At 45.4% G+C, this 13,136-nt stretch overlaps 1 protein-coding gene and 1 non-coding gene across 5 annotated transcripts in view; one reads left to right on the forward strand and one right to left on the reverse strand.

Moving 5' to 3' along the window:
• The window catches only part of LOC6526571 (protein decapentaplegic), a 33,699-nt gene extending 21,819 nt beyond the window's left edge, over positions 1 to 11,880 (forward strand). Inside the window, exons 1-3 of one of the 4 annotated variants that reach the window (XM_039370467.2) lie at positions 939 to 1,282; positions 6,934 to 7,848; positions 9,704 to 11,880. In XM_039370467.2, coding sequence (XP_039226401.1) covers positions 6,948 to 7,848; positions 9,704 to 10,602 — 1,800 coding nt within the window. In that variant the 5' untranslated portion in view covers positions 939 to 1,282; positions 6,934 to 6,947 and the 3' untranslated portion in view covers positions 10,603 to 11,880. Of the gene's footprint in view, positions 1 to 938; positions 1,283 to 2,106; positions 3,458 to 6,610; positions 6,785 to 6,933; positions 7,849 to 9,703 lie in introns of those variants that run through there. The other 3 variants (XM_002087645.4, XM_039370466.2, XM_015197940.2) reach the window with 3 other exon arrangements.
• A 116-nt stretch (positions 11,881 to 11,996) lies between these two features.
• Trnay-gua lies at positions 11,997 to 12,117 on the reverse strand. Its single transcript has 2 exons — positions 12,081 to 12,117; positions 11,997 to 12,032 (listed from the first exon to the last, which is right to left on the reverse strand). It is a non-coding gene; the product is annotated as a tRNA-Tyr (tRNA).
• Positions 12,118 to 13,136: the final 1,019 nt, after the last annotated feature.

Genomic DNA, 13,136 nt, shown 5'->3' on the forward strand with positions numbered 1-13,136 from the left:
TTGGCGCCAGTTGACCATGTGTGGCGAAGTACAGTGAAGTAAAGTACATTGAAGTATAGCCACAATGTCTGGCAATGCTCCATTTGGTCAGTCTATCGACCAGACGACGCCAACGATCTTCAATGGATGCGGACCAGGATCTGAGTAGGGCATAAACTGGGTTTTCTCGCAGTTGAGCTTCATTTCCGGCGGCCAAACAAAGGCACCTTATTGGACTAGCTTGAAACACATTTTCTTGGTACTTTTTGTACATCTTAAAACGAAACCGACAGATTTAAGGAAGAGATATCTTTCGGTAAGTAATTTGCTAAGAAGACAGCTTACAGAATGTTCCAGACTCAGAATGAAAGCAAAAGAAAGTTACTATCATTCCCAATCAGACTTTGTCTGCAACCTTTTGGCATTGTGTGAGTTTGTAAGCCAGCTCCACCTACCAAACCCCATTAGCCGTCGTCTTCTTGGCTGGTTCGCAGCACCTGCTCAGTTGGTAATAAGTGCAGCAGCAAAAACTGCAACAACTGCAGCAGCACAATCTGCAACAACTGCAACAGGCCATGCAATCCACTGCAGCAGAGCCACGTTGGCTGCGCATGCGCGGGTGTTCGGAGGCCCAAGAAGACGCGCCTTTGAGTCGAAAGAAAGAAAGAGCCCCGAGTTACTAAACGTAAAGTCATCTCCACAAACAAACAAGTGCAACAACAAAAAGGCAGTTAAAATGCATTTAGCTGGCCCTGTGAGTGTGTGTGTGTGCGTATCTGTGTGCCCGAGTGCGAAAGAGCCGGCATGTGTCATTCTTATGGCTGCCACCGCTGCCCTTTTTTTTACCTCTTGCCTTCCGACCAATAAAATTATACTAATTCCTGACTTTTTGATTTCATTTTCTGTTTGTGTTGTTGCCAAGGATTTCGTTACCTAAACACACACACACAGAAAGCGAGCTCTCTCGCTCGCACTTGTGCCATCATATGCCATATAGCATGGCATGTGCGGTGGATCGGTGATCATGATCGTGATCATCGTCATTATACCATCGCTGCCTGGCTGGCTGGCACATCTGAACATCCGAGCATCGGAACAACTGAACTTCTGAACATCTGAACATCTGAGCATCCGAGCATCCGAGGTCCCAGACTCCAGGAATGCGCAGACAGTTTGGTTTCGTACTTGGCTCATTGCGCTCGTGCAGCTCGACATCCCGATCCCCGAGAGCTAAATGCTCCACTCTGCTGCCCGAAGGAAACGACTCGGCTGATTGGATACTTAATTCGCAGGAGTGTCAAATGTAAGTAGGGCGCGATTGTGGAAGCGATTTTCGAGCTAAATTTTAATATGTCACAAAATGGGCTAAAGCGCAATATGAAACATATTTGGTTGTGCTTATAAAGTTACATTTCCAAAATATATAATAAAACTCTTGTGTTCATTAGTCACAAGCTCGCTTAAAAGGCAGCACTTGTTCAACACTTAAATCGAAAGCAAAACGAAATTCTGTTATTAAGGGAAGTGATTGTTCCACAAAGTTCTTAAAAGCCGTTCTATAATATCGCCTTTTACTAAACTTCCAAGCGTTTAATAGATAGTGCGAAACAATAAGACTGTTTCAAGATACTTTTTAAGAATTTAGAAATTGTAGGAGTTTAGAATATTTTCTTAAATGACTTTGGCGTGTATTCTACATTTTAACTAGCGTAAAGATTTCATTTCGCCCTACAAGCCGAGCCCCAAAGTAACCACTTAGAGTTTTCCAAAATGCCTGCCCTGCTGAAGCCCCAAAGATTTTAAAAAGCTCAGAACGTGAGTGAGTGAGTTTCTTTCTCTAAAGAGCAAAAAAAGACTCAAAAACGCAGAGAACGTCGACCAATTAACTGGTTGAGTGTGTGTGTGTGAGTGTGTGTGTGGTCACTCAAGAGAGCGGCGCAAAAACGAGGAAGATTTTGACGTCGCGCTGGCTGGGAATCCGAGTCCGAGAAACGCTAGACGAGATGCGTGATCATGATCGCGATAATGATGGAGATGGGGCTAAAGCCCCAACTTTCCGAGTTCTCCTCTCGCGATCGGCGACTCGACTCTCTCGGCTACTACGACTCTCGTGGCAGTCTCTTTCCCTCTCTCGTGGAGTGGAGCTGCCGAAGTGTGTATCTGTGTGTGTGTGTGCGCGCTCGCAGCGCCGATGTATCTGTAACCGAGCCGAGTATCTGAAGTATCGGAATCAGGTAGAGGTAGACAGAAAGGCGTTAGTCGTTCAACAGCGCTGATCGAGTTTAAATCTATAGCGAAATGAGCGGCGGAAAGTGAGCCACTTGGCGTGAACCCAAAGCTTTCGAGGAAAATTCTCGGGCCCCCCAAAAAATACAAAAATCAGAAAGAAGTATCGGACAGATTCGCGACGTGAAGCGTTACGATCGCCAAAAGATCTCCGTGCGGAAACAAAGAAATTGAGGCACCAAGAGATTGTTGTTGTGCGCGAGTGTGTGTCTTCAGCTGGGTGTGTGGAATGTCAACTGACGGGTTGTAAAGGGAAACCCTGAAATCCGAACGGCCAGCCAAAGCAAATAAAGCTGTGAATACGAATTAAGTACAACAAACAGATACAGATACTGAAACAGATACAGATTATTCGGATTCGAATAGAGAAACAGATACTGGAGATGCCCCCAGAAACAATTCCATTCAATTCAACATAGTGCGTTTCGCGAGTGTCATTGGCAAAATATGTGGATTACCTGCGAACCGTCCGCCCAAGGAGCCGCCGGGTGACAGGTGTATCCCCCAGGATACCAACCCGTGCCCAGATCCACCAAGATCCGCATCCAGATCCCGACCCCAGGGTGCCAGAGTGTCATGTGCCGCGGCATTCCGACCGCAGCCACATCAACCGACCAGGTGCGCCTCGAATGCGGCAACACTATTTTCAACAAGAACTCGATCTACTTCATCTACAATTATCGGAGGAAAACAGTAGCCGACATCCCTATCAGATATTTACACAAGCGTGATTTATTTGAAAAGCGAAACGGCCGCAGTGCCATAAACATCTGTAAATTGTGCAAATATATCCAAGTGTAACCGAAAGCCGAACGCCGAAAGCCGAAAGCCGCTCGCCGCGATAACGGATCCCATTCCGATTCCGATTCCAACTTCAAATCCAAATCCGAATCCAAACCGATTCCGAGCCCCGAGCCCCCGTCATAAATTCAGTGGAAAAGTGCACGAGACAGTTGGTCGCTCCTACTTTGATTGCTTTCCTTCACCTTTACCATTACCATTATCATTACCGTTACTATTACGATTACGATTACCATTACCATTACCAAACGGGCGATCCATCACACGGCTTTCGAATTAATAAGCGAACACATGTCGTATCGATATTCGGCTTGAGCGATACGGGCACCCGGAGATCCAATATCAAGCGACCAAGATACCACTCGACCATAGGAAACTTTATAAGACTGAGGTGAGTGCCGGGCCTTCGTCCACTAAGCTTATGTAAATGTGTCAAAAAAAAAACCAAAAAAAAACAAGAGAGAACGCTATAGTCGAGTTCCCCGACTATCTGATACCCGTTACTCAGCTAGTGGAAGGGAGAAGGAGAGTCTTAAACACAGTTTTTGCCGGTTTGTAGGCGTTATAGTGGGCGTGGCAGAAAGTTTTTTGGCAAATCGATAGAAGTTTACAAGACCAATACAAAAATGAAAAAATATCAAAACATTTTTCAAAAGTGTGGGCGTAGCAGCTTTGGGCGGTTTGTGGGCGTTAAAGTAGGCGTGGCAAAAAGTTTGTTGGCAAATCGATAGAAATTTACAAGACCAATACAAAAATGAAAAAATATCAAAACATTTTTCAAAAGTGTGGGCGTGACAGCTTTGGGCGGTTTGTGGGCGTTAGAGTGGGCGTGGCAAAAAGTTTTTTTGCAAATCGATAGAAATTTACAAGACCAATACAAAAATGAAAAAATATTAAAACATTTTTCAAAAATGTGGGCGTGGCAGTTTTGGGCGGTTTGTGGGCGTTAGAGTGGGCGTGGCAACCTGAATCGACAAACTTGCGCTGCGTCTATGTCCCTGGAGTCTGTATACTTAATCTCAACTTTCTAGCTTTTGTAGTTCCTGAGATCTCGACGTTCATACGGACAGACGGACAGACGGACAGACGGACAGACGGACAGACGGACAGACGGACAGACAGACGGACGGACAGACGGACATGGCCAGATCGACTCGGCTACTGATCCTGATCAAGAATATATATACTTTATATGGTCGGAAACGCTTCCTTCTGCCTGTTACATACTTTTCAACGAATCTAGTATACCCTTTTACTCTACGAGTAACGGGTATAACAAGAAAATATCAAAAGTGAAACAAAAGGGGCGGAGGTGAATATCTGAACTTGTGAGAACTGCACACAAAACCCTTGCATAATGGCAGTCGTGCATTCGATATCGAGCCAAGTTCATTTGATATTGAAAATATGGTACTCGTCGATCCGAGGAATTTTCGGGTTGTTCGCCTTGTCGATGGCATGTGGCATTCAGTCGTGTCATTCGAGAGAACTCAAATTGTCCATAGGAATTGGTAATGGGATATTTGGCGAATGTTCTCAAACTCAATTGGCTTGGCGTACTCTGCCACATATTATAAGCATATTTAAAAGAAAAAGTCTTGTTTTTTGGCCAATCGAAAAGTATAGTTCTCCTTACGAATAGGGCGTGAATTTGAAAAGCAAACTAACTGAATTTAACCTGTTTCGAAACGAATTTTATGTAGCGCTTAATCAAAATATTTCCCCACGTACATCATAATCGTATTGTGCCCTGGCCTGGGATCCTATTCCAAGAACTCCTCCAGCCTTTGTTGGCCAGCACAATAAAGTACCGTTCTGATACAGAACTAATATTATAGATGGACCCTCTCAAAATCTTAAAAAAAGGGAACATAAAAAGCGGCGGCAAACACAAAACAAAAATGTCAATATCCTGGCACATAAATAATCCGGCAGAATATAGTCTTCGACTCTATTGTATCTTCTGGGTGCGTGAGTGTCCGTCCAAGTGTTTTGAGACCAAGTTGGCGTTTATTATTAACCAATCTAATTGCTGACGTAGTGCGGCACAGATTATTTTATAGTGGCGTATAGTAGCGATGGTATGTGTGCGTTTTTGGGGTGTTGGGTAACCGGAATCAAACGTTAATCATTAACAATAAAAAATGTGTCAATTTGCGAAACATTTCGGAGTCGTTGGTGCTGCGACAAAAAGCTGAAATTTGAACTTTAGCAGGCGCTTGCGACTTTTCATGGCTCAAATTGAGTGCTGAGTGCGAGTTATAGATATAGTATCGTATCTGGTGGCTTGTATCTGGTGCGCGTAGTTTCACTGAATGGGCGACGAGCTTGGAAATTCCGGATAGCGCCTGGCATTCATCGCTCGGATGTCTAGGGGAAACCCCCGTTTGTCCCATATATCGCCAGCCATCGGGCAGGTAGTAAAGAACCTATTAATACTGCTAAACTCTGGCTGGAAACTGGGAAACTGAGAATTTGAGACTGAGACTGAAACCACACGCAACCACAACCCACGGAACTTGGAATTCTGGGAACATATTAAAAACAAACAACAAATTATGAACAAATCATAAACGTATTTATGAAATTCAATTTCATTCACCCTTTCCCTCCAACGATCCCCTCTAATTTCAACCAATTTCCCTCGATCCGCCTTATCGCAGGCCCAAGATCTTGTGCACCCCCCAGCGTGTGCCATCTTTTCCAAATTCCAATTTAACCATTTTCGAAAGATCCCTTTGCGCTTAAGCGCCCTGTCATATAACAAATTTTTTTTAGTACAAGATAAGATGGTAATCTTTATGTGAAAAACAACATGTAATTTGTTCTAGGTGTGTGCGTGTGCGTACGGCGTACCTTTCTCAAACGCATCTTGAGATAAAATCTGGGAAATTTATAGCCTATAACCAAAATATATAGAATACTTCTAATAATTTTCATAAATTTTCCAGATAAGTTTGGCTCTCGGGGTTTTTTTGAGCATTGCCGCCTGTTTGTAAATCAAAGCGCTATAGCGAGCGCGATAAGTGGAAAATATGACGATCGAAGCTACTCTAATAACCGAAAAATCCATCGGGGGGGAGGTGGGGGGTGGGGATATTGAAGTTTGGGGTTTGGTATGGGGCTATATTGAATTTCTATTCGTAGACACAAAACGATAAAGCTGGTCCCAAAAGATCGTGTGTCAGTGCAAAAGGTGCAATGTCCGCCTGCGATTGCAACACTTGCCGAAGAGCAAGTGAGAGGGGTGGCCAGTTAGAGCGAGAGGGGAGAGCTTCAGGAGGAGGAGGAGGAGGAGGAGGAGGAGAGCCACCATTTTTTAGTTGCACCTTTCACCCCGAAGGGCGGCCAGCCGTGGTCGTAAAACTTTGGCCAGGCGCTCTCTGGTCTGGTCGGTCCGCTTCTTGTCCGCTCTCTTGTTCCCTCTGCCAAATGGGCCAAAAGGAGGCGACGTCGCTGCCGCGGTCGCTGCGCTGCCGCTGCCGCAGCTACCGCCGCTGCAGACGTCGCTTACCTGCCGAAGAAGAAGAGCAGCGTTCAGTCGCGCAGCGCACGTCGTCCAACGCACACACGCTCAGAGACACACCGACACGCACACAGATACACAGATACGTTGAGTCGTCGCCGCGAAAGATACCAGATACTATCATCTGACAGATACGAAATACGAAGAGTTGGGCCCTATAGTCGTCCCGCTTGCACCCATGGCCGCCTGAGTGTGAGTGCAAGAGCGGATTGGATTGAGTGGAATACGAATGCGATTCCATTCCGGTCCACATCCGAACCCACATCCGAATCCTATCCCGAAGCCACCTAACCCTTGCCGACCAGCGCTTAACCCATGTCTTCGTCTTTGTCTCGTTTCAGAGTTGCAAGCGACCATGCGCGCATGGCTTCTACTCCTCGCAGTGCTGGCGACTTTTCAAACGATTGTTCGAGTTGCTAGCACCGAGGATATATCCCAGAGATTCATCGCCGCCATAGCGCCCGTTGCCGCTCAGATTCCGCTAGAATCAGAATCGGAATCCAAATCAGAATCCAAATCAGAATCAGGATCATCAGGATCAGGACGATCTGGATCTAGAACGGGAGGAGCCTCGACCAGCACAGCATTAGCAAAAGCATTTAATCCATTCAGCGAGCCCGCCTCGTTCAGTGATAGTGATAAAAGCCATCGGAGTAAAACAAAAAACAAGAAACCTAGCAAAAGTGACGCGAACCGACAGTTCAACGAAGTGCATAAACCAAGAACAGACCAATTAGAAAATTCCAAAAATAAGTCTAAACAATTAGTTAATAAACCCAACAACCACAACAACCACAACAAAATGGCTGTCAAGGAGCAGAGGAGCCACAAGAAGAGCCAGCACCACCATCGCAGCCACCAGCCAAAGCAGGCCAGTGCATACACAGAATCTCATCAATCCTCATCGATTGAATCCATCTTCGTGGAGGAGCCAACGCTGGTGGCCTCCATCAATGTGCCCGCCAACGCCAAGGCCATCATCGCCGAGCAGGGCCCGTCCACCTACAGCAACGAGGAGCTCATCAAGGACAAGCTCAAGCCAGATCCCTCCACTCTAGTCGAGATCGAGAAGAGCCTGCTCTCGCTGTTCAAAATGAAGCGGCCGCCCAAGATCGACCGCTCCAAGATCATCATCCCCGAGCCGATGAAGAGGCTCTACGCCGAGATCATGGGCCACGAGCTCGACTCGGTCAACATCCCCAAGCCGGGACTGCTGACCAAGTCGGCCAACACGGTGCGAAGTTTTACACACAAAGGTGAGTCTTCATTTCAAATATTTAAAACCACTTTTATGAGGAATTTAGAACTTATCATGGGCTAGAGAACCGGAAGCGGATATAATCGTTTGGAATATTATTAAAATATGTTCTTCGAGATCTTAAATATTTGCAAATCCCTTTCGGATTATTAGGCAATTAAAAACTAATGCAATGATCTCAAACCACAATAGTCAAATGGTTGTGCTTTGTTATGGGCAACTTTCGAATACATTTAAATTTAAGCAAACCTTTTTAGATTGATATTGGCCTTAGCATAATTTCCATTTTTATTGATTTCATACTGGTTTATCTAGATCGCTTGGTACATCTTAGGATTTCCAATAGAAGAGTCCAAAATCAAAACTAACGAATTTTATAAGGAAATATATACAGAGAAAATCAGAGTAACTTGCCCCTTTTATTGGAACATAAAAGTAATCCAATCCGTTTTCAATTACTTCCTATACCTGCATTTTTCACCTGCCAGCCGCCTAGATTTTTGTGCACCGCGAAAGGATTCGATCTGTATTACCCGTAATTTATATTCCCACTCATCGCAATGCGTACTTTCCGCTACCAAAATGCGAATGAAGAGCCAGCCGGATTTTCCCTGAAATTCTGTTTCATCTAAGCGATTTGCATACCTGCCGATCCCTAGATCCTTCTATCCCCGTCCCCGTTCCCGATCCATCGATCCACCCCTCATTGCCCTATCATTCACGCAAGCGCTGTGAAATCACGCGGAAATTCCACGGCTTTCCAAAATGAACAGCTAAAAGGACACGAGAGTCCTTTTACCTGCTCTGCCGCGACGACAGCTCGACAGTGACCTTGAAAATTTTCAGTGGAATTACACCAGGACCGTTTAGCGCATGCGCTAAATGGCTTTTATATTGTATTTGTAGGAATAACAATAATTATTAAAGCGTATTTCGCATTATTTTCCGCAGGATTATAGGGTCGAACAATAAAGCAGTTAGGAGCAGGTAACCAAGCCGCACAAACCAAGTGTCTAAAGCCAAGTGTCTAAGCCGACTCGAGCCGGCGAGTCGAGTTTGTCTTGGTTACGGTTCAGTTTTGGCCACGTCTTTAGGCTGTGGCATCTGTGCCGTTTGTTGGTTTCTGGTTTTCAGACTCGGGGACTCGGACTCGAACTCGGATCCCAACCCTCCGGTTGATTCCCGCTTTCCCAAAAGAATTTACGACTCGCTTTGCTCTTTGTGCAAGGTACTTGAAAACGGCAGCGGCGGCGGCGTCGATTCAAATTAAGATTTTTCGGCAAGCGTGCAGAGTTTGCACCTTGCCTCACAGTTATATATATATATACATACCTATTTACGAGTATATATATACAGACAGATCCGAAAAGGTAGGCCGGTGTGGGCCAGGGTCTTTAGCACAGGCGCCAGTCGTAAAAAGGCGGCTGGACAACTGGAACGTGCGATTTTCGACCTACCTTTTTCGTCCCCGATTTTCCTGCACTTTCCACGCTCTAGAGTAGTGGGTGTATTTAAGCAGGGGGTACTTACTTACTGGTCCAGGAATCCAGGTAGATGGACTACGCTGTCCGAAGGTGTGTCTAATCATCTGCACGGAGATCCGAGTACGCGCTATATCCCCACAGTTAGAGGCTCATGCACTTGATCCTGCGGATTGTCCGGTTTTATTCGCTGATTCCGATTTCAGGTGGATAAACTAGACAGCTGGAAGTGTTCGCTTTTTTTACAAACTCTGATAAAAAGTTTGGTTAAAACATAGGTAGCCCATTTTTAAGTTAGATAGGTATTTAGTTTATTAAACTTTTATTACCCCAAACTCACCCGCAATTTCCTTCTTTTCCCTGCACTTGCAGATAGTAAAATCGACGATCGATTTCCGCACCACCACCGGTTTCGGCTGCACTTCGACGTGAAGAGCATTCCCGCCGACGAGAAGCTGAAGGCCGCGGAGCTGCAGCTAACCCGGGACGCACTCAGTCCGCAGGTGGTGGCCAGCAGATCGTCGGCAAATCGGACGCGCTACCAGGTGCTCGTCTATGACATCACGCGCGTCGGTGTGCGTGGCCAGCGGGAGCCGAGCTATCTGCTGCTGGACACCAAGACGGTCCGGCTGAACAGCACGGACACGGTGAGCCTCGATGTCCAGCCGGCCGTGGACCGGTGGCTGGCGAGTCCGCAGCGCAACTACGGACTGCTGGTGGAGGTGCGGACGGTCCGCTCCCTGAAGCCGGCACCACACCACCATGTACGCCTGCGCCGCAGCGCGGACGAGGCGCACGAGCGGTGGCAGCACAAGCAGCCGCTCCTGTTCACCTACACGGACGACGGGCGGCACAAGGCGCGCTCCATCCGGGACGTGTCCGGCGGCGAGGGCGGCGGCAAGGGCGGCCGGAACAAGCGGCAGCCGAGACGGCCAACGAGGCGCAAGAACCACGATGACACCTGCCGGCGGCATTCGCTGTACGTGGACTTCTCGGATGTGGGATGGGACGATTGGATTGTGGCGCCGCTGGGCTACGATGCGTACTACTGTCACGGGAAGTGCCCCTTCCCGCTGGCCGACCACTTCAACTCGACCAACCACGCCGTGGTGCAGACGCTGGTCAACAACATGAATCCCGGCAAGGTGCCGAAGGCGTGCTGCGTGCCCACGCAACTGGACAGCGTGGCTATGCTCTATCTCAACGACCAAAGTACGGTGGTGCTGAAGAACTACCAGGAGATGACCGTGGTGGGCTGTGGCTGTCGATAGATTCGCACCACCATCGCACCAGACCACGTCATCCACTTTCCCGAGTGGATGCGATGGTAAATCGCGAGCGAGAGAGCATCAAATGCTGTTTGGTTCCAAGCCGTCAATGCTTTAAACACAACGCAAACAAAATGGACTGAATATTTGAATTTTAAGTGTAAATCGTTAGACTTTAGCCGTATCGAGTAACGAGCAACAAGCGGCAGCCACGCCCACGCCCACGCCCACATCCACGTCCCCACCAAAAACCGCCCACCTTGGAGCCTCTGTCGATTTCCCCAGCCAGGCTGGCGAAAAATCCCAGATCAGAGTGCAGATTTGAGAGCGCAGAGTCCACTGTATATAGCCGCCATGCCACGCCCCCAACACAGATAGTCCCCGCCCATCCGCCAGATACTTCAGATATTAGATACTTTCGTATCTGTGTGAAGCTGTGTGAGCTGCTGCTGCTGAAGGAGAAGAAGAAGTTAAGGGAGAAATAGAGGAGTATGCGTAGGAGTAAGAGCGACCAATTGAACAAATTGTATAAAAATGCTAATATATATATATATTAAAAAAACTTTATCGATGCGAACTGGTATCTTTGTATGTACATGTTTGTGGAAAGGAGACCTATTCTACTAGCCGTTTTTGTTAATAATTTTATAAAGCAATAGCAATCCACTTGTAAATTAAACTAGCGCGAGCATAACCGAATAATGACTTGAAATTACTTAGGAACTATCATCCTAAACACATAGTTGTAGAAAACCAGAAAAACAAACAGATATTGCATATGTAACTCTCTTGTATATGTACTAAACACCTATATACTTTATATGCGATTCACACTCACTCACCCATAAGCAAACACACAACCACACACACACACACGCACACACATATCGACGAAAGGGTATTGAAACTTCGTTGCGCATTCAACTAAACGTAACTGTATAAACAAAACGTATGCCCTATAAATATATGAATAACTATCTACATCGTTATGCGTTCTAAGCTAAGCTCGAATAAATCCGTAAACGTTAATTAATCTAGAAAAGTAAGACCTAACGCTTAAGCTCAGCATGTTGGATAAATTAATAGAAACGAAAGAAAAGAGAAAAACCCACAAAAAGAAAAGCCGATGAATGGAAAATATCGATTCGTGCCTGATGTTGCAGAGCACGATTTGCATATGCAGTTTGTCATATAAACATTATTATTTTATTTATTTAAAACAAATCGTATTTTTGAGGACGACGATGATGACGATGATGCAGGAGCGAGGATGAAAAGAAAGATGAAAAATATAAAAGAAAACAATTTATAAAAAAATATCCAATGTTCTTTATTTACTACGGCTTACAGGTGAGGGATAAACATTAAAGTATGGTATAAATATTGGCAAAAAGTTATCCTTCGAGCCGGATTTGAACCAGCGACCTATGGATGCCTGCTGGAATCGATCACCTGGAAGGTGCGATGCGATTTGAACACTTCTACAGTCCACCGCTCTACCAACTGAGCTATCGAAGGTGATAGCGGCTCAGGTGTCAATTTAAAATTTCGTCAGCTAATCAAAATTAGTTCAAGTACTTGGCAAAAAAAACGAAAATTCAAGTAAAACAATGGCAAAAAGCTTATCGCAGCATTAAAACGCAGCAACAACACCGTCACAGGTATACCCCAATACTACGTGTTGATAAGAGCAGCAAGTGTAGATTAACTCAACTAAAAAAACTAAATAAATAAAAAGCAAAGCATTTATTTGCTTACAAGATCGGTGGAAAACCAGCTGTGAAATCAGAGCTCAACGGGTAATTTGTTAATTAAATGAGCCACTTCGAAACGGGCGATAACGATCTGCATGCATATCAACTTTCCTCGGACTGTCTAAAACGTAACAAATTGCTGGCAAATGAAGTGATAGGAATCTGGAATAACTATTCAAACAGCTGAATGAACTTTGATGCTGATAAGGGCGGGTAATAAATATTAATTATGCTACATTTCAGGTCAAAAACAAATGTGTACTGTGTGTAGATTGCTTGGATCAATGTCAAGTGAATGAAATTGCACCAAAGCTTTATTTCCTCGCTTTTCAGGTGACAATTTATTTTAAAAATATTTATAAATATGTGCTGTAATTCTAGCTCAATTTATTGTGTAGGTAAACTAAAATAAAAGTGTAGTTTCAGCGTATTTTGAAATAAGAATACTGATTAGCGTGGGGATTGCCTGCATTTAACCTCAGTCTATTAATAGCTCAGTCGATTAAATTCCATTACAAAACTTAATGAAATGAAAATCAAGAGCATGCTGCAATTCCGTCGCAGGAAGGTTGCATGAGTCATTCCGGGGATGTTGTCTGGTTTTATCGGAAGAGTAAATTAATTTACCCATTCCAAGGGGCACAGTGAGTTTTTCGGGCTCAATTAAATGACTCATCAGGCGGCCGAAAACGAGGATCTCGGCGTTTCTCTCGTTTGACTTGCCACACACAAGCCGATAGAAGATAAAGTCCACTCAGGGGTCTAACGCCTTGCCAAAATAGT

The sequence above is a fragment of the Drosophila yakuba genome, chromosome 2L (assembly GCF_016746365.2).
Source record: "Drosophila yakuba strain Tai18E2 chromosome 2L, Prin_Dyak_Tai18E2_2.1, whole genome shotgun sequence".
Lineage (NCBI taxonomy): Eukaryota > Metazoa > Arthropoda > Insecta > Diptera > Drosophilidae > Drosophila > Drosophila yakuba.